Source organism: Melopsittacus undulatus, chromosome 13, assembly GCF_012275295.1.
Source record: "Melopsittacus undulatus isolate bMelUnd1 chromosome 13, bMelUnd1.mat.Z, whole genome shotgun sequence".
NCBI lineage: Eukaryota > Metazoa > Chordata > Aves > Psittaciformes > Psittaculidae > Melopsittacus > Melopsittacus undulatus.
In genome coordinates this window covers 7,918,610-7,943,328 of record NC_047539.1, presented here as the reverse complement: position 1 = coordinate 7,943,328, position 24,719 = coordinate 7,918,610, and the positions used below count along the sequence as shown (strand labels likewise).

General features: G+C 48.5%; 1 protein-coding gene across 1 annotated transcript; it reads right to left on the bottom strand.

Annotated features, from left to right (window-relative positions):
* Positions 1 to 1,011: 1,011 nt before the first annotated feature.
* WSCD1 (WSC domain containing 1) lies at positions 1,012 to 23,852 on the bottom strand. The gene is made up of 9 exons (XM_034069061.1): positions 23,073 to 23,852; positions 14,740 to 15,398; positions 12,720 to 12,834; positions 12,136 to 12,320; positions 9,814 to 9,935; positions 5,397 to 5,562; positions 4,475 to 4,639; positions 3,676 to 3,876; positions 1,012 to 2,469 (listed from the first exon to the last, which is right to left on the bottom strand). The coding sequence occupies exons 2-9, from the start codon at positions 15,146 to 15,148 to the stop codon at positions 2,117 to 2,119; spliced, it is 1,716 nt and encodes a 571-aa protein (XP_033924952.1). The 5' UTR covers positions 15,149 to 15,398; positions 23,073 to 23,852; the 3' UTR covers positions 1,012 to 2,116.
* Positions 23,853 to 24,719: the final 867 nt, after the last annotated feature.

The window sequence follows — 24,719 nt, the reverse complement described above, 5'->3', positions numbered from 1 at the left end:
GTAGTAGAGTAGTAGCTTGGTCTTAGCAGTGAATAATAGGTTTTAGTGGAAATGAGTTTAATGGAAAATTAATAAAGCAGTGTGGAATGGTTGAACTGTGTATGGAGGCTGGGGATGACGTCCGTGCTTTTTTAGTACTGCTGTAAAGGCTTTATTTTGCAGTGTTTCCAGGAAGCAAAACCATTTTCTGGCCTATTATGCCCTCTGTTCCTACTACAGCTTAACTTCTTCCCCCCATAGATGAGTGTAAGTGCACTTCAGGAGCAAGTAGATCTCTGAGAGACAGACCCAGGCTCTCTGTAGGGACAGGCTGTCTCCCACCTATGTGTAAAAGTTTTCCAGGACTTCAGCTTTGTTCACTTTGGAAAATTCAAGTGTTAAACTCTTCTCTTTTCAAATGCAGCATCTCTGTTTCCTTCTTGTTGTGCTCATGACTCATCATCACTTTAACTTCCTGGAGAAAGCTGACAGCTTGAGGGCATTGCATGCATGTTCCTGTTTCTAATATGCTGCCGCTGGGTACAAAATAAGGGAAATGTGAGTGGAGTGAACATCAACATGGCTTTCAATGACATGATAGCTTCTTTCTTTTGACTAAAACATCCTGCTTAATTAAAGCTCAGCGTGATAAGCGCAGAGCTTGTTGAGTGTAGGAAACCTGCCTCACAGGGAACTGTTTTTATTCTTTAGTAGATTTCTCCATCTGCCCCTATGTTCCATTAACATGGATGCAGGGGGAAAAATAATTCAATAAAACTGAACATTCACCAATAGACATCTAGAGCATGACAGTCCCAAATGCAACTTAATTTGGCTGATTTTAGCAGAGCTACTGCTAGTGTCACTCCTGACCTGGTATGAAGCAGAGGAGTCGCTGTAAAATTTGGTCCAACATCTGTACTGGCTAAAACAGTTTGCACAAGGTCTTGTCCCTCTCTGTTCTGAATGAACATCAGAAGAAATGAATGCATGGTCAAAGCACTAATGATACACACACAGAGGAAGCACAGCTCCCTTTATAGAAACTTGTTGCTTTATTAAAACTAATATTTTCACTCAAGTTTTCAAGGAATCCTTTATTTCACACGAACAGAAGCATCTCGCAGCAGGACAGCCCCTCGGGCTGGGTGGTTTGACCATCTCCGTGCTGCTCAGGCAGGACCAGGAGGCTAACCCCCTCTGCATCGCATGCAGCACAGCACAGTGTGAAGAGAACCACAGGGGACCCAGAGAGTCACAGACAAACCACACGTGGCTGTCACAGGCTCGCTGTGAGTGGTGACAGAGATGGAGGTGCCAAAACCTGTGCTGAGCCTCCGGCACAGGCACAGTCCCTCCTCTGTCACACTTCTGAGGCCTCCTTCATGCCCCTCGGGCCAGGTCTGGGGTCTCCCTGGGACTGGCAATACCCAACCCACCTCTGGCCATGCTGAGGTTCTGTCCTGCAGGTCCCAGGTCCCCTCTCCATGGGGGTGTGCTGCGGCTGACACCTCCCTGCGGGCCTCACCTGGCCCTGGCCACACAGGGGAGCCTGGGCTGGGTCCTGAAGCCCCCCCTGCCCAGCACACGGGCACCTTCACCCCCTGCACCTCTGCCTCCACCATGGCAGGTGACCCCCCCCAGCAACCCCCAGCGGGAAGCTCGTGGGCTGAGCTGGAATAAAGTGACCTCCTTAACTGTCCATCAGTGTCCAGGTGCCTTTTCCCTCTCCCTTTCCGAGCATCCATGTCCCATGCGGTGCTGTGGGAGCCTACATGGCCCCCGGCAGGTCTGTGCTGGCAGCAGGGCAGGATGCCCACGGCAGAAGCAGGGCTGCTCCTGGTGAGGTTCTGAGCCGCTGGTGCAGGGGGGGCACAAGCAGGTAGACACTAACAGCTTTTCGCCCTGGTTTATAATCCAATTTCCATCCTTCATTGCTTGCCTTCTGGAGCACTTAGTGCTGTGAAGAACACCCTTGAGTGGGAGAATTTGCACTGCTCAGCAGGCTCCACAAGTATCTTTAACGGCTATCAAGCTCTGTTCCTGTTTTATTACTATTTTTGTGGGTTTTTTTAGCTTTGTATTTTTGAGAAAAATTACCTTGTTTGTAAGCTCAGCACTGAGCATCACCAGGTCATCATCTGGGCACGTACTCTCTGGGCAGCCCTGTGAAGTTTCTTCCCCTCAGGGCTTCATCCACTGTCAGGATATATCTATTGATAAGATCTTTCATTTCCTGCGTGAATGGCTCAAAATCCTTTTGCTTAGCGCCAGACCGCTTGAAGTTCCCATCCCTGTTGTTCTCCACACAGAGCAGTCTGTCCTCTGTCACTGTCATGTTCAGGAACTCCACCATTTCCTTCAGCTTGGGGATGAGGCTCTGCTTCAGGTCCTCGTAGTGGATGATGAGCAGGCGCTTCCCGTACTTGAGCCAGTCCAGGACGTGGGAAGCCCACCAGGACGCATAGCTGTTCACGAAATCCGGCCACTCTGCACCACCGGAAACCAGGGAGAGGAGACAGCATCAGCCACACTGCACAGCAGCGTGTTCCAAGCCTTACCTGTGCAGCAGGACTGGCGCTGCTGGGCATGGTCTGGTGGTGCTGGATGGGTGCGTGCTGGGGAATAGGGTGCATTCAGAAGATTCATCTGTGCCTGGCACATGGGAGGGATCTCGGGTCACCCATCACTGTCATGGTGGCAGGTTTTACTGAATTGTTTTCCTACCTCTGCCTACCATGAATGACACCTCAGTCTCTATTTGCTGTTTATGATAATCTAATAGTCCTAGCTAAAGCTTTTGGGCTGGACAAAGAGCACTTGTGGCTGAAATGTACAGCAAACTACAAACTGTTATGGGAAAGCCATTCCCTCTGGACTTTTTACTAAGGGCTGTTTTGTCTGGGTTTGATGAATAGGTTTTGAGTTGTGACTGATGAAAGGTAATACATGATCTTGGGAAAGAAATGTGCTGTGAGAGAGAACACTTCCCCAGCCTCCCTCAGCCCTGTGCTGTGTGGTTTGCCAAGGCACAGCTGTAATGCCTAAAATATTCATGAGGAGGTATGCAAGTGGAATCCCTCCTCTGCTGCTGTCTGAATGCAGCAGTGTGCTCAGTGGGGAAATCACAGTCACACCGTCAGCTTGCCAGTCAAACGCATGAAGTGTGGCAGGCATATTCTGAAGTCTTTGTGTGTTCAAGGAACACTGAATCTCAAGTTCCCTTATTGCTATTATCCTCCTTTATCTGCAGTGCGGTAGCACCTGTGCAGGGCTGTAAAATTTCCTTCAGGAAATGTCATGCTCCATTGAATCTTCCAAATCTTAAATAAGACTTCTCATGTTTATTACATGCTGCAGGGGCAAATATTCTTCACCTCGCATAGCTTGGCAAATGGGCTGTACACAGGGATGCTGGACCTGGACAGGTTTTCTCTGCCAAACGGCACGATGGCAGCAGTGTTGTTGCATGCCTGTGGGCACAGGTTTGGTGCTGGATGTGCAGCGAGACCCCAGGCACTCCCCAAATGCATGTCTGAGTGCTTTGGGGACTGCACTTGGCTGCAGTGGGACTCAAGTCCCACTGATTGCAGGGCTTGTTTGGTCCCGATAGGCTCCCCTTCCCCAGTGTGCTGGGTTTGAAGCTGTGTCTGAAGCAGCAGTGCCCCCCCAGCCCACCCTGCAGTGATGTTTTACCTTTGCTTTTCCAGTTGCGGTCGGTGGCGTAGCCCAGGTGCCCTGCATACTTCCTGTTGAACTCTGCCATCAGAGACTTGTACGGGTTCCGGATCAGCAGGATCGCTGAATCGAACATTTCAATCTCTGTCTTGCCACTCTCGTGTGTTTTCACACAGATGGTCCTTCTACTCCTCCAGTGGTCTTTTTCTCCTTTAAAACCTGTTTTGCAAGACAGGATTGTTGGCTTTTCTGCTTGATGATGTGCCTGTACCTTTCATACTCTAAATCGTTCTCTACAATGGTGTAAAACTGCAGTGGGAGGAGCAGCCCATCAAACCCATGTCTGAGCTGGGTATGCGTGGGAGCCTGGCTTTCCTCCCCTGGGGAGAAGCAGGCAGCACCTCACTGCACAGGGGCTGCTTTGTACAGGGCCACTGCTTGTGCTTGCTGAATATCATTGCCCTGCCAGCACAGTCAGGAACACTTTAAAATGCTGTTTCCTGTACTACACGAGGCTCAGTTTAGTTGGTATTTTAGTCAGCTGGTCTTTTGGACCAGTCTTTCAGATGGGAGCTGTGCACGTGTGTGTGCTCAGCAGCACCAGCGCAGGTGACCTGCACATTGTGGCTGTGGTCTGTGAAAGCAGCTGCCTGTGGAGCTGTTGGAGCCGTCCCTGCTGCTGCCAGCACCATGAGCAATGCTCATTCCAGGCACGGGGTTGAATTCTGTCAGTGTGCTGAGCAGTGCAGCACCTGCTGGGTCCCAGCAGGAGGATGCCAGAGCAAGCAAAGCTCCGTGTCTCAGAGGGACATGGTACCTTTGTTGTAGAGGGCTCCATCGAAGTAATAGCTTCCCGTGTAGTATCCTGTGGCATGCTCTATCAAATGGCGAGCCCACGTATTCCCAGCCCCAGGAAAGCTCGACAAAGCAACAAACACTTTGGATTTGGTGGTTAAGAATTTCCTGTCTGTGCAGCGGGTGTCTGTGAGTACAGAAGATATTTCATTGTTAGCACTGTGGCTTTTTAATAATTTCCCTGACAGCTCTTGATTACAGCGTTTATTGCTTCTTTCTTTTCTCTCTTGCAAATATAGGATATCAATTTGAGTCCGGTTGTGAGTCAGCTACTTCCCAAAATTAATTCAGCCGTAAGACGCCAGAGAGATTATCCTCGGAAGAGGTTTTTGCTGGTTTTGTGTTAGGCAAAGCTTTTGAAAGAACTGTGGCAAACCATTGTACTTACCAGCAAGTTGTGATAAAAGGCCCTTGATGCCTGTTTGTTAGGGGCTATTTGCCTGGCAGGTTGGCTTTTCAATGAAACCTGAATATGCCATTACACCTGCAAATTGCAGTTTTATAATGCAGGAGAAACCCCTCCTACCGCAAGGAGCTGCTTCAGTTAAACCTCAGGCTGTGTCTCCCAATGTCCCATCTCTCTTTGTCCTCTCCAAAGGGCCCAAGGTAGTGATGAGCCCTATTGTGTCCATCTCTATGGGGGCTGGGCACCTGGTCTCCATACCTTAGACATACTTCATGACAACCTACCATGCTTTTGTAAATCCTAGCCTTATTTTGTAGCCTGCCACCAGAAGCAAGGGTAGGATGAGAGCAGTCCTGACCCTCTGATGGTTCAACAAGAAGCCAGGAAATAAATGATCAATTATGCTCCCCATTCCTCAAAGAGCCTCTAGACAGAGACCAGCCCTACTGCTGCTGAGGGGCGAGACAGGTGCTCCTACCTTGCACTGGGGTCTGATAGACCAGGCAGTATTGTCCCTTGGTGGTGCTGCTGGCGTTGTGCAGCCCACTGCAGAGCAGTGCATCAGCCCCGTTGTGCAGTGAGAAGCGCCCGGTGGCATATCCGCAGTAGCACTCCTGTGCTCGGAGCACTGCCAAAGGAAACTCCTGCAGAAGGGGGAAAACAGAGCAGTGTGTAAATGCCACATCAACAGCCCGTGGGGAATGCTGCTGCTATGCAAAGAGAAATACATCTTCACAAGGCCACTGTCAAGATCAAAGTGATGTTTGATATATCATTGTAAAGCTCATGCTTCTTATGCTTCTAGTGCTTTTCATATTGCAATTGCTTTAAGAGTGGTTCTCAGACACAAACCTCGTAAATCACGAGAAGTCAAAATATTCTGATTTTCTTAATTATTCATAAGCCAAAATTTTATAATAGTCCTGTAGCTCCTAGTATGTAATTCCATCTGCAGAACTTCAGTGTAGGAGAAGTTGTTCTTATTCTTGCCCATTTTGAGTTGGATTGTCTTTTAAAGTCCCACTTACATTCCCTCAAACTGAGGACTCTGCTGTTAGCCAGGTTTGCCTTATGCAGCTTTTACCAGAGTCTGTGTAGAGGAAGCTTGTCCTTAAAGAATTAAAGCAAAGAGGGAATTCAGACCCACTGACTAATGTCATTTTAAAACCAGAAGAAGTCAGTCCATAAAGAAGTACATGTCTCAGTGTGACTTCTTCCCAGCTAGCAAAAAATGAACGTGCACGGAGGGGCCTAACAGAGGCTTTGAGAGCTGCTGTGAACGCTTCTGAAGAAGTCACTTAGAAATGTGGTACCAAGTCATTTTTGGCACACGTATTCAGAGGGACTCCACTGAGGGTGAGCGTGGGGCTGTGCCAGAAGAGGCAGAGGGGACCTGTGGTGCCTGGTGCTGGAGGGAGGTTCTACCTTGCTTCTAGGTAGGGAAACCTCATCTGAAATCCAGGCTGAGTGCTGCAAATGGCAAGTACCTGGGCAGGGTGTAAGATGTGCAACCACACAGTAGTCACAGGGAGTGTTCATTGCAAGGTGGCAATTCCCAAGGAGGTGCCAGGGCAGTGGGGCTGGGCTGGCGCTGATGGGAGCTAAGGGATCCTTGAGGGAAATGTGCTGATCATTTGTTGAAGAAATCAGCAGTTGCTTGTGTGTCACTAGGAAAAGTGCACTTACTGCTGTGCTGGAACTGCCCCTCAAGTTCGGTTTTCTCCTCTTTACCGGGGACTGGGCATGTTTTCCCTGGGCTTCCAGGGTCCCCAGGGCAGGTCTGTGGGGACGCTTGAAGGAAGCTTGGGGTTACTTGAGTGCAGAGCGTTCCATTCCACTTCCATATCGGCACTTTTTGCCTTTTAAAAGTCTTCTGGAGCCTGGGAGTGTGTGACAGGCCTGCTGAGCAGCTTATCTCTTGCTCTTTCCCGCATGTTCATCCTCTGATAAGGAGTCAAATACAACACATGTGTGCCCAAACAGACAGCATTCGCTTAGTGACTGAGATATGATGTTGTCAGAAACTATATACAGATTTGATCCAAGAGCAAACCAGGGCTGTTTCTGCCTGAAATTGGGAATTTTCCCTTTGCAATGAAGCAGCATTTCTCAGCTTGAGAAATTAATAAACATCCCAGCCCTCATGCACAGCCTGGAATAGAAATGTACCTGTGCCGAGGTACCCTGCGAGCAAGAGGCTTTGCAGAGAGACCTCACCAAGTGCTGCCCCGTGCTCCTGTGCCTGCAGAAGCGCTGGTCAGCCCAGTGTTGCACAGCTCCAGTGGTGGCAGCACGGTCACTGAATGAAGCGTGGTGGGAGCCTGTGAGTGCCTGCACCACCGGAGGTTCTGACCCACTTGGTTTATTGTGTTGAAGAAATAATGACAGTATCTAAATGGAGCTCTGGAAACCCTCTGTATGAATCCCACATTCTCCTGGGAATTTGAGCCAAGTCCCAGGGGTCTTTTGTTTATGGGTAAATAATGGCACATAGCTACATCTGGAATCCAAAACAGCAGGTCTGGGTCTGAAATTAGCAAATTAATGTGCTCTGTCTATTGCTTTACAAGGAAAAGTAAAAGCATCGTGGAGCTAGTAACATCCAAGTGTGCAAAGTCACTGGCATTGAGATACCGGGGTTCCTGATTTCAGGAGTGTGTTGCTACTGGCTAGGAAGCTGTACACGTTATTTTGCAAGGAAAGGATCCAAAGCTGGGACAAACACTTGTAGTGTCACATCAGGGCCTTTTTTGGTATCTAGAGTTAAAGGACAAATCAGTGTGTAATAGCTGGACTTGTGGATGTGCAATTGCTGCTGCTGAAGTGGAGGGAGATCTTGTCAGCCCTTCTGTAGGGGAATACTTTCCAATAGTCACTTTCCAAAGGGTGCCCTGGGGTCCAGCAGGGCTGTGGGCAGAGGAGTGATGTGTTACCTGCTCCACTTTAGGGAAGGAGTAAACGAGAGAGGTACCAAACCTTTCCTTCACCTTCCTTCAGTACCTTTTTCTCTTCATGCTATCATTTCTGCAGCCCACTCCATGCCCTCTCTGCAGGAGTCTGTTCAGATAATCCTTTAGAATATCTGGTTTGCTCATGGCTTTCTCACACAAGCTTCATCAAGCAAATAGGCATTGATTCCAGCTCTGGAAAGGCACTAGCTGTTCTGCAGAGATGGACAGTTTCCTCCATCCTGCTGCTCTCCTCTAACCAAGTCCTGTTTGAAAGCCAGGCTGAAGTGGTACTATTTTGGTTGTGGTCTTTTTCATATCCTTTTCAATAATTCAGATGCTTTCGGTTTTTGGCTGCATGGCCAGAAAACCTTGAAGGAGCAATACCTCTGAAACCCATTCATTCAGAAGAGACATCTCCCCACACCAAAATGGCACGATTGTGCCTAAAAACACTGACCTTGTGTTTGAGCTTCTCCACGTATTTCATGCCATTCTCTCAGATTGAAATTCATCAATTGCACTTCATCAGTAAATATTGATACAATTGTTGTATGTGGGCAAACTGACACTAAGATCAAGATTTCTTCCCACCATTAAACAACAGATTAACAGCAGAACTTTGGACATAATTGCTCCTGATGTCCTGACATCCATGTATTTACATGCATGGGGGTGCGTGTATGCTTATACACATGGTATGTGGGTGAATGATTGCAACCAGAGCTAATCCCATCATGCATGTGTAAAACACTGGTGAGCTGCTATGGAGGGTATGTTGACTGGGAAAAGCTTTCCCACTTTACCTAGTGATTAAGATTTTTTTGTTCATGCCTTAATAGTTTTAATCAGTTTTGTGGTGCTAGAAGACAAAGTGATTGAATGTTCAGTTTAGTGCATGAGGCTGGATGCGGCTGCAGGCTGAATCTGACCACGCAGTGAACCCTCCTCTGAACAAAAAAATAAGCCCTATGGGATGGGGAGGAAGGGAACCAACCACAACAGCCACTGAAGCAGAGGCTGCCCTGAGCTGAACGCTCCCTCCCATGAAGATCCCCCACGTTCACCAAACTCCTTCAGTTCTTACATCCACTGTCTTACTCTGTGATAAGTGTGGAGGATGAGCAAAGGCACTGCTTCAGGCCAAGAGAGTGCCCTAGGGCAGCAGATGTTGGTATGTCCTCGCCTTCTATCCAAAAGGTGACACACAACTGACCTTATTCTTTGCTTTCTGGTAGCTTTATATATTGACACGAAGTTCTACAATGGTTCCATTTTAAATTAAAATAAATGAGATCTAAATTACATAGGTTATAGTGAAAATGGTATATATTCTGGTGTGGAAATACACACATTTGCATTAAAGTACCAGGACAGTCCACCTGCTTTCAGTGTGCTTATCTGAGTGTCTCAAGTTCCCAGCCAACACAGTTACTCACTAGTGTAAAAACTGTGTGTAGATGCCTCACATTAGACCCTCCTGTTTTCTGTGGCCATGCATGCTGCTGCCTGTGGGGAGCCCAGGGCTGCACCAGGAGGAGGCCGCTGGGATTGCCTCTCCCTGCCCTGGAGCCACAGGGGCTCCCCATTGCTCTCCAGAGGGCACTGGGGGCCACCGAGGCCACCCCTGGGATCAGATCTGGCTCTGGGCTTGGTTTGAGTGTGACACAGAAATGGTATCAATTTCCTCATGGCTGATACTCATTGCTTACAATGGCTTTTCTGTGTGTGATATTAATGGTATCACCATGATGGTTTCCATCCCACCAGCCCCACTCAGGAGAGCAGCTGGACCAGATACATCACTGGCTATTTACTGTGATGAGCTTTGTGTTTTAGAAACTCATTTACATATTCAAAGCTCTAAGGCACTAATCTTTGTTATTCCCTTAGTAGATTAAAATTTAAAATAACAAAGAAAGAATGTGAAATGAGAACTGTTCTTACTTTCTTGGAGCAGAATTCAGAGCACATCTCCACCGTCAAATTGGGCTGTATCAAAGAGGCTGGGAAGGTGTCTGTTAAATTTGCTGGAGCTCTAAAACATCCTCGATAGATAACATTCCTCCCTGCAGGGATATGAAATAGGTTTCTCTTGAGAAAACAATGTCCATAGTATCCTGCCTCTTTCACAAAGAACAATCTTAGGTTCAGAAGCTAAAAATAATAAAATAAATTGTGTATTCCAAATGCTGTAGAATCCGAGAAACCACAATAGACACTAGAAAACTGTGTTGCAAATCCTGTGGTATTGAAAGGAGCACATGCCTTTGGCTTTGTACAAACCACCAAAAGCTGGGCTGCAGCAAAGGGTTTAGGTTGCATTCCACCAGCGGAGGGCATTGCTATTGTTTGCAGGTCCCAGGCTTCTTTTCAGGACAGGCTTTCCCCTGAAAGACTTAAAAGCCCCGATAAAAATCTACAAAGCTTCCCATGATCTGCACCAGAAAAGGAATGGAATTTAAATGAATCCTGAGCCCCCAGCAGGGACCCACCTTCCTGCACATCTGCTCCTGCTGAGCTCTCCCTTCTCTTCCCACTCGCTTTCTTTTGAGGCCAAGGGTGTTTGCTGCAGCCTTCGAAATCTGAACTAGGCTTTTGTGAGCTGCTGGGGGAGAAGGGCTTGCTTCAGGTCTTCAGCATTGGCCTCTGCTCTGCCTGCTCCTGTGTCAGTGCCTTGGAGCTTGGCAGAACTGCCCCGTGCTTTGCATCACTGTGGTTGAACTCAGGGTTTGGCCCTAATGCTCATTACAAGCAGCAGTACCTGCTTGAGAGAGCAACGTTCCTGGACAAAACCAGGTGATACCCAGAGCTGTATGGGAACTCCCTGCCCCAGTGAGGCTGTGCATCAGCACAGATGAACTGATGGTAACAGAGGAAATGGTGTGGTGTGGCTGCTTAGAAAAGAGCCTGCATGTAACTCCTAGGGCTTGGTTTTGGCTTTACAAAGGTGGAAAATGCTTTTATTTCATCACTCTTTGCTAACTCTACTGACAGAATTTGCCTAGCATGACTCAACAGGGAGGAAGGAGGATCTGGGAGGGAATTTGGGTCTTCTCCTGGTCTGCACTCACTTGCTACCTTAAAGAACATTCACCAGAACTGATGTGGGAAATGTGTTGGGTGACTGGAGAGATGCAGTGTTGAAGAGGATTTTGGTTGTGCAAAGATTTCCTAGCAGAAGGGCTCAGATTCTCCAGCATCAACCAAGGGGCATTAGCTTCAGGCTTTGAGCTTCCCTGTGTTTAACCTGACATGGGGCACAGTCCTGGCATGGGAGCTGTGCAGTTTGTGGTGCTCATGGAGCTGGAAGCTGCCAAACCCAGGGAAGGTTTAAGTGGAGGTGCTACTGGATGTGCTCTGTGCAAGCAGGAGCCTTACGTGAGGTCTGTTCTCTGCCTGGCATCATGCACATCACAGGTGCTGTGATGGTGTCGGAGTTACTTCCCAATGTGCTTGTTCATTGTGATTAATGCTTCTGTTGGCCTCTCAGCTACCTTGTGGGCTTGTCAGTGGGATTCTTCAAACAGTCAAATATCAGGTATTACTAAGGGCAACCAAAATACAAATCTAGCTGCAGGCTAGACTAATTTGATGACTAATTCATTAACACTTAGGAGAAAAATAAATGCCACCCTTTTTCTGTGAAAGATGTATATACATTTTATGCTTAAGATTTAAACAGTGATGCACGTCCTGGGAAACCTGCCAATGTGCCTGTCAGCCTGACACGAGCAATTTAGGTCTATGTACCTTTGATATATAATTTATATGTAGCTGGGTGGATTATTGTACAAACCTTGACTTGTCTTTAAGAAGAAATGAAGTACCATCAATACTGGCACAACCTAAGGTCTTGGTGCTTCTTCTCAGCAAATAACATAGTAAGATCTTGTGAGCTTGCCAAAAGTAAAGACAGCTCAGCTGTTAGGTATTTTATGTGCTTTGTGTTGGCCCAAAGGTTTATCTGCTGTATCTCCCACGGTACCTGACTGAATGACAAGTAGTGTAAGTGCTGTCACATCTCAAGATGAAACAGAAATCCCAACCACAGCTAGGACAGAAGTTCTTGGAAGAGCAAAACTCTGGTCTCGTATCTCTCACCTAGGAAAGAGTTTGGTATCCCTCTTACTTACTATCCTCCTCTACTTACTATCTAATTGCTGTCCTTCTGCAGTCCTTTGTTTAGAATCATTTCTGAGCTTAGTTTGGGCCAGCATCACTCGTGGGAGAGGCTGCCTGCCTCCGGTCACACAAACACCCACTTACGTCGTCTGGCTCCTGCCCGCAGCTCCTCCACCCTGTAGACTGAGAGCCGGTTCACCCCTCCACAGGCTGAGCCCTTCTCCCCCTTGCACTCGCTGTTGCACTCCTCAGGTTTGGAGGCGGTCGTGGGCAGTTTGTTCCCGCAGTAGCACTCTGCTCCATACGCCAGTCCTGCATAGGTGTAAGCCCTGCGGGAACAAACGCAGGCACCACTGGTACAGGCACTCTGGCTGCTCTTGAGTTCATACCTGTCCCCATGCGGGCACATGCTTCTGCCACCCTCCTCCAGAGATGCAGGGGGCCCTGGGGACAGGCACCACGTGCGTTCCAATGCTCTACAGACCACAGAGACCACCTAACAAAAGAGTAATTCTTGACCAGGACAACAGAAAACATATTGTCAGTAGCTGTGCTATGATAAAGAGACTGGGCAGCAGTGAAACAGTCTACTTAGCAAGGTAGCAGAGCTACGGCATGCCTGAAGGTGTGAGATAATCAGTTTTCACACATGCTGTGTGTTTGACGTGTGCATGCTTTTCCCATTTGAAACTCAAAGAGCAAACTTGCCCTGAAAAGTTCCAACTTACCTCTCAGCACAAGCTTCCTGACAGTGGGATACTGTCATTTTTCTTAAGTCATAAAACACAGCTCCCTTCAGCGTCCTCTCCCTTGAATCATCGCTGAAGCATCCCACGTAGGTACCTGTGTGCAAGAGCACAGTTGGACAACATGCATGGGATGGATACAGGGAAAAGGGACAAATCCATCCAGCAGCACTCACTGCCAGAAGTTGCACGGGGTGCACATCAGTTCCTGCCCACGCTGCAGGCCTGGCTGTTGGTGCCGAGCTTCATTGATGCTATTGCAGGGGTAAGCCCAAGTGTCCAATGGAAATGAGCTGAAGGCAAACCAGCCTTTTCCTTTCCTCCAGCTCTTTAAAGCAGGCTGAGAGCCAGACTTTGGCCACCCTGAGCAGCTCCTGCTCCCTCCCTTCCGTGGCAATGCCCTGCGAGTCTCTGCAGTAGAGGAGAAGGTGTTCTTCAAAGCAGTAAAGACCTGGAGAAATCTTGTTGGATTTCTCCCAAGTTTTATTGAAAATCTAAAGTTGATAATGAGATGATGCAAAAGAAATATTAAGAAAATCAATTTTCTTTGCGTACATCGAGTTATATTAAAGCTATAATGGAAAGATAACTTCAGTCTTAACTAGGCAGCACCCGCTGGTTATCGCATCCAACTATCTCCTTCTCCCTTGTGCAAATGAATCTCTTAAAATATGTCTTGCTTTCCTTAGCATATGAAAGATAAATATTTCTCTTAGACGGCATCCTATGTCAAGCCTCTTTTTTGTTGTCATGAACAAAACACTATAAAAATCCAGGCCATTTTTTAATATGTGATTGGAAGGATGATGTGGAGCCCCGCTATTCTACAGCAATTGTGTATATATAAGTACATTTTATCATTAAAATATGAAGGGAAAAGGAAATTTGATTTTAGCAGCACTGAGATGACAACACAGGAAAGTGAAATAACCTGAGCTTGGACAGGAAGAGAATATATGATACAAAACCTAAAAAGTATTATATTCTCAATAAAATAATCTGCAAGAAAAGGAAACTTTAAGGCACTCTAATAGAGATTCTGGAGCCTGGAATAATAAATCAAACATTAAAATATTACCAACACAAGAGCAGATTCAAAGACCTGCACGTTGGTAACTAGTGAATGTGCAATTAGAGAGCTCCCAGGCTGTGATGGACACCCTGAGCACACCACTGGTGGGCTGGGAGTCACCTCCAGTGAGGATGTTCTGTATTTCACTGGGGGCTTCTGATTTGGGCACTTGGATTCAAACCAGCAGCAGAGGAACTCGGTGTGTGGAGCCCCAGAGCCATGACAGAAGCCAGAGGGTGCTCTCCCTGCATCCCTCCTACAGCACCAGACCCGAACCATGTCCTGTGAGTGACTCCAGGTGTTAGGGCGGAACATCATGTCAGTGATCCACTCCCTGTTCCTCTGCATCCTGTGCGATGGCATAACCAGGCCAGGGAAGCAGTATGAAATGCCCCATCCATGGAAGTGTTCCTAACAGGAAATGTTAACTTTTTACTTAACAAATTCCTGTTTTCATTTGATGCGCTTATGGAATTTCCCTGGCAGGGAAAGATGTGGCCCTTACCCTGAGCTCCTGGGCACTGATGAGACTGCACCTCGGATCCTGTGTCCAGTTCTGGACCCCTCACTACAGGAAAGACCTTGAGGTGCTGGAGAGGGGTTGGAGAAGGAAATGGAGCTGGTGCAGGGTCTGGAGCACAAGTGTGATGGGAATGGCTGAGGGATCTGGGGGGTTCAGTCTGGGGAAGAGAAGGTTCAGGGGGGACCTTATCGCTCCCTACAACTGCTTGACAGGAGGATGGAGCCAGGAGGGGCTGGGCTCTGCTCCCAAGGAACAAGGGACAGGGCAAGAGGAAACGGCCTCAAGCTGCACCAGGGCAGGTTTAGATGGAAATGAGGAGCAATTTATTTGCCAAAAGGGTGATGAAGCACTGGAACTGGAAGAGATGCAGTTCATGAGCCCAGGGACAGGGTGCATGCATCCCTTACCTTTGTGTTCATCAGTGTGCTTCATGGCTCTGAACCCCGCTGTCTGCATGGGCTCCTGGTCACTCATGAACCTGTGAAACCACCTTCGTCTCAGCTGCCTGAGCTCGGAGTTGCGGGACATGAGCCACCGTGGGCTGTGCCGCTGGCCCGGGGCCGCATCCTGCAGTGCGTCCATGCCCACCAGCAGCCTGGGAGCAGGGCGCGGGTCCATGATCCCGGCCCCGGCCATCCCATCCAGCACTGCCAGGGCCTGGCTGGTGGAGGTCCCACGAGAACCTTGCTGGATAATGAGGCGGGTGCGCTGCAGCAGCAGGAGGCTGCCGGCCATCAGGTAAGCTGCTGTGAGGAAGAGGAGCAGGAACTGGGTCCGACGGAGAAACTTCTGTAGCCTGAAGAAAGCTTTGGCCATGCCCTTACTGAAACCAGGCCCTTCACGCCTCCCGACGGGCCCCCGAATCTCCGCCTGGCCGGGTGCTGGTTCCTCCCATAAGTTCAGCCCATCGCTAAGGTGCCTTCTCCCAGGGAAAAGCCTTCTTCCCGCAGCACAGGGAGCAGCCTGGTGCCGGCCTCAGGCGCCCGCCCAGCCGAGGGGCTCTGCATGTGCCCAGGGTGAAGCCATCGTTGTGCTCTGGGAGCTGCCCAGCAGCCGCCGCTCAGACCTGAAACAGCAACGGGGAGGTTGGTTCCATCCGAGCAGAAAATGCCCATCACCAGGGTGACAGTCCCCCACCCGCCCGTGTTCTAGCTGTTCCTCCATCTGTTGTTTGTAATGATGCACTTTAAAAGCAGTAATCCAATGGGAACCACTGATTAAGCAGAAGCTGGTTTCAGATCCTCAGCTTTTTTTCCCCCCCCTCCTTTTTTTGTTTTAACTTGGAATGCACAAGAAATGTCTTAATGATGAGGTTAATTCCCTTGGGATGTTGGGAAAAAGTTCTTTCTTCTTTTGCCAATAGCCAACACCTCCATTCTCTGTCACTGGCACAGGCAGCCACAGTACAGGCACCTTTTTAGGAAGGTATTATCAGATTCCTTCCTTTCAGCTATAAGTAGCTAAGCTACAAATGCAGATCAGAAGGAAACAGTGGGGGGTGGTGGGGGGAGAAACTGCATCAACTCACAATAGATATGATCAGAATTATTAATCTCTGCGCAGCACAATAAAGTCAGGCTTCATGCTGGAAGGGGTTTGGGGATTGCTGCAGGGCTGTGCGAGTCACTGTGCTTGTCACTTTAACAGACACCAGGGATACGGATGGGTTTTAGTAGGTATCTGTGCTGTGGTCAAAGAGAGAAGTGTGGGTAAAAGCCAGAGAACAATTGGAAAAATGTCAAGTTTCACCAGATCTCTCCTGACTGCTTCGTAGGCTTCAGTTGTGCTGATGTGCACCAGGATGGGATTGTCTGGGCAAGAAAAGCTCCTTTGTGCTTTAGGGAACCTTTAACCTCCTGCAGCAAATAAAAGCTGGCATCTCCCCATAAGTTCCTGTTCTCCCAGTCAGTCACCTCTCTGTGGAGCCAGGCAAGTGCTGAGAAAAGATGCAGTGTTTTCCAGAAAAGAAAATATTATGGCTTTTGCTTAACTTGCATTTGGGGCTTGCTCTTGATATCCACAGTCCTGGCAGAGGGGCAGCCACTTGCTGGGTGTCTCGTTTCAATATCTGAGTTCAGTTTTGTGGACGTTCACTTATGCCTCTTTCTTAAACAGAGGCACCAAGTCTCCACCCATTCCCTTTTCCTTTCTCTTTTTCATTTAGTTTTCCAACTTCTTTCTGCCTTAAGCAGCAACCAGAGCCAAAGCTCATGAACTCCCAAGCCAGAAATGCTGTAGTACCTGAAGCCCAGTTTCTCAGCTGTACAGGAAAGAGCCCTCCCTTGTGATTAGCTCCAGAGCCAAGGAAAATGCATTGATTTACACAGCTGAGGAGCTGACCCTTAAAGTTAAATTATTGAAAATCTCTGATCAACATTGTGAGCGCTCAAGAATTACAGTAAAGGGGTCACAAGTACCCAGGCGGATGAAAGGGAGATTGGCCATAATTAGATACTGCAGATTGTTACTGCTTTCATTTATCTACAGAAATACAGTCTATAAGCATAGGTATGGTTTGATTCACTAGTTGTTTCTAACATGGGGCTACTGCAAACCTCAGCTATGCCCAAAACAGGCTGTCTAATGTGAAAGATGTGTGTGTGTATTGGCCATTTGGGATTCTGGCAGGGAAACTGCTGCTCCCTGCATCCCGCAGGATTCTGAGGTGAGGCTTAGCCAGTGGTAGAGGCAGCCACATGCTGCTCACATTGAGCACATCTACAGTGCAAAGGGATGGCCCCCAAGGAAACACTGCTGCAGAGCCTCTGGAGAGATGGGAATGGCTGCAATCACATAGATATTCAAAAGGTTGAAGATTTCCCCCTAGCAGCAAGGTGAGGCCTGATAAATTCATCAGCCTCACAGTCACCTTTGCCCAGCTGTAATTCAGGGTTTTGCAGCAATTTTGGTTTACTCACAAAGTGATCGAGGTACAATATCAAGAAACACTTAAAGCCGAAGTTCCCAAGTGTGTCCAAGTCATTTGCATTAAGGCAGTGTTGTGGCAGCAGGAGCCTCTCATCAGCGATGCTGAGTGGTGGCTTGGCTGGAGAGGGACCATCAAAGCCGAGTGGCGGAGGTCAGGCACGTGATGTGGGAAACTGCAGCATTGCCCCAATTTAGTCCCTTTTAATGCATTGTGGGCTTGAGTTTTCAGCAGCTTTCAGTCAAGTTTCTCCATGTTTGCAGTATTATGGAGTGGTGGAAGCTGCATCATCCCCTGCCAGGTCTAGCCACCGCCTGCCCAAAGAGCAGTGTGCTGCCTCCCACATGAGCAAGGTGAAAACCTGCTGTGCACCAGCAGAGCGAGAGTCACTGCCCGAGACTGGACCAGGCTGAAGTATGCAGCAAGCTCTGCTTCCAAGCACCAAGCATCATCTGGCACTGCTCCTGTTGCTCTGCATGGCTTAATTATCTAGTTAGTTACTAAGGGGCAGCTGCTTCTGGGTCTCACGGGGCTAACGCTGCCCTTGCCCAGTGCCTGAGAAAGTTTAAATGGTACGAGCCAATGCCACTGCAGTCAATGTGACATATATAAATTACCTCCAGATGCACTCGCCCTCAGTACAGTTGCCATGACAGTACATTGTAGTAAAACCCAAGCAAATAAATAAGCAGACTCTCCGCCCACAGCAACTGCTGCAAATGTGCAACTCAGAAATTAAACGTTGCTTTTTAGTGGGGAAATAGCAGAGTGCTGCTGACATAAAGAAATGTCATTTGAATTTTCCATAAACTGCATATTGCCGTATCATCAAAGTATGCCTAAAAGAATTGAAGTACATCACTTTTGATGATGATATTAAAAAGGAAAGAGTAAGGAGGATATGAACTAGTGTCTGGTAATAGAAAATGTATCATTTGTCTTTTTCATACATGTTTCATTTAAAATGAAGTGAAATGGAGGAAAATTAAGAGTCTTCTGTTCCTATTTATCAGTTCTTCCAGCCAAAGGGCTTTTAGGACCATATTAATTGAGAGTTGAGCTCATCAGTGAAATCATAAAACAGTAATTGAAAGGATTTGAGATAGGAAATGAGAACTGATAAACAGCAGAGAGGACCTCTGGGTGGACAGAACAGTGAAAGGGTTAATGCTGCAATGGTGCTGAGCCTTCAGCAAGGAAAGGACCACTCGTGTGGGTCACCAGCCCTTGTGTCTGGTGCCTGTGATTTTATAATATGGGGGATTATCTGGTTATTGAGGACAGTTGATGGGGTTCAGAAAAGCATTGAGTGATCTGATTTTATGAAATACTGACCTATTCACTTTACAGGTGATGGGTGAATTTTTGACTGTTCAGAAGTCAGATAACCATGCAGTTGTTTGAACAGCATTTTGAGGTGTTGGTGGCTGGAAACGTCGTTAGACAAAAGTTAGTTTGAGGGGGGGGTTCTGCTGTGTGTGCCAGCAGGACTGAACACAGAGCTGAGAAATGCATCTTGCCTGAAATCTCAGTCTCACCTGTTCACATCTGTTTCCTAAGCTGGGCAATGCTGTGATTGTCCCTGGGGCAGCAAACATCTTAGAAGAGGGATCCCTTTAGGTCTGGTGTAACCTGATCACCAGTGGCTTTGCTGCTGTAGCCCAGTTTTGGAGCCCTGTCCCCATGCTGGGGGCCCTCCTGGGCAGTGATTGCTCAGTCAGTGCTGGTGCAGTGTGAGGGATGCTCTCCCAGAGGACTTGCATGAATCTGTGGTCAAGGTGTCTCCAACCAGCATCCCCAGAAAAGCTGCTTTGCTTTTCTGCAACTTTCCTGCAGCCACATCACTCAGGACCTGTTCCTGTGGGGTCCTACAGGACCAGCGGGGTGGCAGGGGCACCAGGCCTCGAGGGCACTGCGGTGGCATCCTCTGGAATGGGCTCTGACTGGCACATAGCACCCAGCTCCTGAGTGTGCCTGGCAGCAGCAGCAGCTGTGCCTGGTGAGGGGTAATGGATCCTGTCCAGCTCTATCAGTATTTCATAACAAGGATGTGCTTAGCAGGTAGGGAACCACTGACATGGCTGTGGGAAGCTCTTTGGCAGGAGGAGGGACCCGTCTGCATGCGCTGCCTGTTTTGGAGCACTGTGCAGTCAACGCTCCCCTCCCCTGGTGTCCTGGTGAGGACATGCATGGTGTTGGGAAGCACACAGACAGGACTGGCTGCCAGACCTGAGGTGTCTCCCCTTTTCAGGGCTGGTTTTCTTTTAATCCTTATTTTTCTTGCATTACATATATAATACCAGATGTACCTGTACTTATTGCTGTATTTGTAAAGAGGAATAGAGGAAGAGTTATAAAGTTCTTGACAATTCTGCTCTCCTAGCTACAGGAATACTTATGGAATTTTTCAGTGATGCTACATAAACTAGGGAAGTCTGAAGACACTAAAGAACAGCCCCAACTCCCAGGTGAAGGAGTTGCTCATTGAGGCTGCCCCTTGAGAGGTTGCTCAATGCAGATTCTTGAGTCAGTACTGCATTGATGCTCCAGCTCATCAATAGCTGATCTTCTCTAAAGACCAGCAGGATTTTGCAGATTCCGAGGCCTTGGCTCGGAAGCAAAGCTGTGTTTGCTGTTGTAAATGGAAGGGAATTGGGCTCCTGAGCCACCGGGTTTAGAAAAATCCATCCCTCTTCCACATTTCTCCTTCCTTTCATCAGCTGTCTTTGAGGACAAATGGAGTTAGTTGGGACACAGCAGAAGGAGTCTGGCTTGTGGCCTTTCTTTTGGATACACACATCCATTTTCTTGAGGCTGTTTGGAAAGTCAAGGCCAGCATCATTCTGTGTGAAAGCACGTAGGAAGTAAAACTCTGGAGAAGCTGCGGATTGAGCGTTGGGATGCTGTCAGATGTTTGCAGCTCGCTTTGTTCCCATCACTAAAAGCACTCTGAGAATCTGGCGGTGCTTTCACACGTGGCCAGAGCAGCCTCCTGAATTTTGAGAAAGGGCTGAAAAAAGCTGAGCTCTCCCCTCATGCCTCCAGTGGAACTGACAGAGAAGTTTGTTTGTGTGGAAAACAACACATGCTAGAAGTACAGCTTAGAAGAAACATCCTAGTTCTCCACTGTCTTGAGCCAAACCCCACTCGATACAGGTTGATTCGGATGGATTTCAGTTAAGGTCCACTGTTACTTTTTCTAGCTCCTTAAGGAAGTGTCATGTGGAATCATCTCACTAACTTAACTGCAATTTAGGAATTCATGCAAAGGGAAGAATAAGAGGCGAGTTTGTAATTCCATTGCCCTTTGTAGGATATTCTTCTACCAAAAAAGAGAGGAAGTATTTGATGAAGAGGTACATTAAGAATTATACAGATTCCCTTCACCAACTTAAATGTGTACTTTACAATGAGATAAGGCCTATGGAATACAACCTGCTCGTTGACCTTTCTGGCAGTTACAATGCAGTGCTCATGAGGGACCCATCTAGAATCCAACCACCCAACCTTCCCAGAGCGTTTGGCTTGAGGTGGAGAGGTAGAAGCACCCTGGGCAGGCATTCCTGCTTGGATAACCCTGCAGAGTAAGCTTGGGAGGACCTGCTCCGTTGTGCTCCAGTTCTCCCATCCCAGTCCTTCCTGCAAGGCATGTGGGAAGCTGAGGTTGCTTTTTTCCTCTGTTCCAAGGCAGGAATGTCTAGTTCAGGCATGTGAGGCTGAGGATGAGCTGGTGCCCATGCTTTGCTAGTGCTCATCCTGCACCCTCCATGCAAGGTGCACCACATCACTCAGGTCTGCTGCTGCAGAACTTGTGGAGGGTTTGTATTTGAACACAGAACAAGGATTCCTTCCCACCTCTTCTCAACTTACATCCAATTGTCTGACTTAGAGAATAATTTGGTTTGTAGATATTTCTAGAAACTAACTCCTCCACTTCTCTCCCATCAAAATGAAGCTTAATGGTCTAGGGCTTTTCAGTGAGTAATGAGGTGACCAGGGAGACATTAACGAAGGGACCTGCAGCTTGTCCTGACTCAGAAGCTCTGATGTGTCACGCCAGCTTCCCTCCCAAAAGATGTGGCCTTACTCTGGGCTTTCAGAAGCAACAAGCACTTCTTCCAACTTAGAGATTCACTTGCTGGAGGATGGATCTGTGCTGACTCTATGCACATGCCCCCTCATGAACGACTGCTTCCTGACACAATGCTGCTTTGAGTGTTACTTTAAGCACCACTTTAAGGTCTGCCAGCAAACTATAGATGAAGTAGAAGCAATTTCACTACATGCTGTAGTGGCAAACATTGCAGTTGAGAGAGCTTCCTGGCAAGCTTACTGTTCCTGGGTACAAGTGCACTTGCTACCAGATGTAGTCAGATTGCAAAGTTATCTTTGATGCCGATATTGTGTTAAAACTGTTCAATGTTGAAGTGCGATAAAGCAAAAAAACATTTTTATGCAGAGACAGTAAAAAGATGGAGAATAACTCCGTGGTCCCAATATACATGATATCCAGGCTTTACAGCTGATAAATAATTCAACTTTGGAAGTGAAAGGCAGTGCCACAGAGCAGAGCTGCAGCCTGAGGGTCAAGACTCAGCGCTGACTTGTGTGGATTGGGTCACTGCAGCTCTTTCACTGGATGCTCCACTTTTTGGAGACCAATTTTTTAGCATGGATAGGTGTAAATCTAGGCAATAACTGTGCTGGTGAATGCAGTTGCCTATGGTGAGGTATGCAGAGGGGCCTGCAGGAGGAACTGATCCAAAAGGATTGTTGTGAGACAGAATGATGACTTGGGAAGCGTCCAGTGACAGCTTGTGACTGAGCACACCACGGCAATAGGGGATTTCTTCCATTAATCCCATACTTTTTACCTAGCTCAGTGATAAAGTTGTAATCAGGAGAACTGATTCTGTGCTAGTATGGAAAAGGGGCAGATGTACACATGCCTACATTTTGTCTGTATAATGCACATATATGTGTGCATTCTGTACACAGAGGTTTGCACTCAAAAGGTAGCACACAGTCTGCTGTCACCATTCACTGATAAACTGAGACCTATCAGCAAGCAGCATTCTTGAAACTAGAAAGTATTTTGATCAATAATAAACCATTCATGCATAATGTACATCCCTTTGGTATTAAGAACTCCAGCCCCAGCAAATGAGGCTTTATCTGCAATGTCCAAACCCCCCAATGTGGTTCTGTGGCAATAGGCTGAAGTTTTGTAAGAGACTGTCATAAACACCAGATCCTATACTGATATTTGCCTCAGCTCACAGGAGCTAGAGATGAGATCTTTTCCTGTGTGCAAGGAAATCTACTGAAATTGAAACACCATGCAGCTCTGTAACTAGATCGTAGGTATTTAAACGTCTTTAACAAACCCCTCAGCATCCAAATTGCTGCAACATCCACCTACTAAAAATTGCTGGGGTCTATTTATTTAGCACAAGGATGCTCCAGAAACTGTTGGAGGACCCGAGCGTTCTCGCCTGCCTCCCCAGGCTGGGGCCACAACACACACTCGCATGATCCATCCCCACTTTTCAAGTGTGATGTTTTGTGGCTGCTTGGGGAAGGGCATCTCGAGAGCGAGCTGCAATCTTTATAAATAATGCAGCTAAGCCCCGTGTGCTCAGATCCATGGATAAATGTAACAGATGAAACCGCCGCTCAGACGGCTGCGATGAATGCAAATACCTCACCGGCTGCGAAAAGTTCTCCGGTTCTTACTTGTGCCAAGGCCAGCTGACAAACAGCTTGCAGACACACACAATGCAACTGTGTAGGAAAGAGAGGAAGGATGCTCACCTTTCGTTGGGGCCGAGGCGCTGCTGGTGCAGCCAGGTAAAGTCCCAGGCAATCCGCAGAAACACCATAAAGAGCCGTAACGCGGTCAGTCAATCCCGCTGCCGCCGCTGCCCTTCCCGCTAATCCTGCTTCCAGCGCTCACAGCCCCGGTCCTCCGAGCAAGGGAGCGCGCCGAGCCGCGCCCGCGGGGCTCCGTCCCTCCGGCGGCCGTGCCCGTGAGCCCCCGCACGGCCCCGCGGCTCACGGGGTGCGGGGGTGCTGCGCCGCGGCGCTGCGGGGCCGCTCCATGGCCTCCTGCACCAGCGGCCGGGGCTCAGCCGCCGCCGGCGCGGCCGGCACGCTCCTGTTTCATAACGCTCCCGCTGCTGGAAGCGGAGCCTCTCCCTACGGCTGCTCCGCGGACTGCTCTGCAGCTTCCGCAGCTACAGACGTTTCCAGAGCCGCCCGAACGCTCTGCCTGTGTGTTTGTCTAACCGCACGGATGGCTGCATAGGCAGATAGCGAAGCGGCGGCAGCGGCGGCGTGAAGACCTAATGCGATCAGCTGAACGGATGCTCCTGTGTTTGTATCTCCGTGCCTCTTCCCACTAGGGGCAGATCCCTGTGGAGCCGCTTCTCTGGAGACCCAGACCCCTTCCCAACAGGTCTGGAGAGGGTCCCGGTAAAGCGAGTCCCTGGCAGCCTCCTGGCTCCAGCGCGGAGGTTTCAGGCACCAAATTGTTATTCTGGGCACAGGTGGATAGAAGTAAATGATTTATAAATGTGAGAGCTGAACGGCCGTTTGCTGGTGTCCTCAGGACTGCCTGCTCTGCTGTCTGCCCTCCCCACTGCACAGGCTCCTTCCTGCTGCTGCCTCACATGGAGATTGATCAGTTTATAATTATTCTTAAAGCATCTACATGTAAGTGGGAGTAGGCTGCACGTTTGTCACTGCGTGTGGTTCTGAAGCAGCCCGTGGTCTTTGCATATTTCAGTGAAACCTGTGGAGGTTTGTCTCCTGGAGCCAAAATCAAATGTGGTTCTGGGGACCCTCGTTTCCTTCCCATGCTGGGCAGCACTGATCAGCAGTGCCAGACCAAGCACCCACCTGGCAGTGGTGGTGGAGAGAGCAGCACTTGAGAGGGGTTTGGATCCAAGAGGAAAGAGGGAATGGGGATACCATGTGGAGACTGATCCTGTGTCCCTTCTGCATGCTGCACAGAACATCACACTCTGAGCAGCCCTGTAGGCTTCAGGGATGCTTAATGTGTGTCTCCCATACAGCACGACCCATGAGTGGGACCTGAGCCTCCCAACGTGGTGCCAACACTGCTCAAGCAGCACCTGGCTTTCCCGTCTCCACTCTATTCCAGAGAAAGGGGACCAGGCTGGTGGTTTCAGATCTCTGCACATGGCTGATGTCACATTTGTGAAGCAGAGCTGGGTTAGGAATGCGCCCAGAGACAGGAGCCACAGATGGACGTCACTTGTTCACCACCTCACAAAAACCAGTGCAGTGGTGCTGGAAAGGTTCAGTCTTTAGCTGGAGCCAGCAACAAGGTATGAATTTTACCACCTTTGTGTTTGCATTGCATTAGTTATGTGTGTGTTTCATCTTAGACCCATGTAAGCATCTGTGCTGTGCCTGGCTACTGGAGGTTGGCAGTTT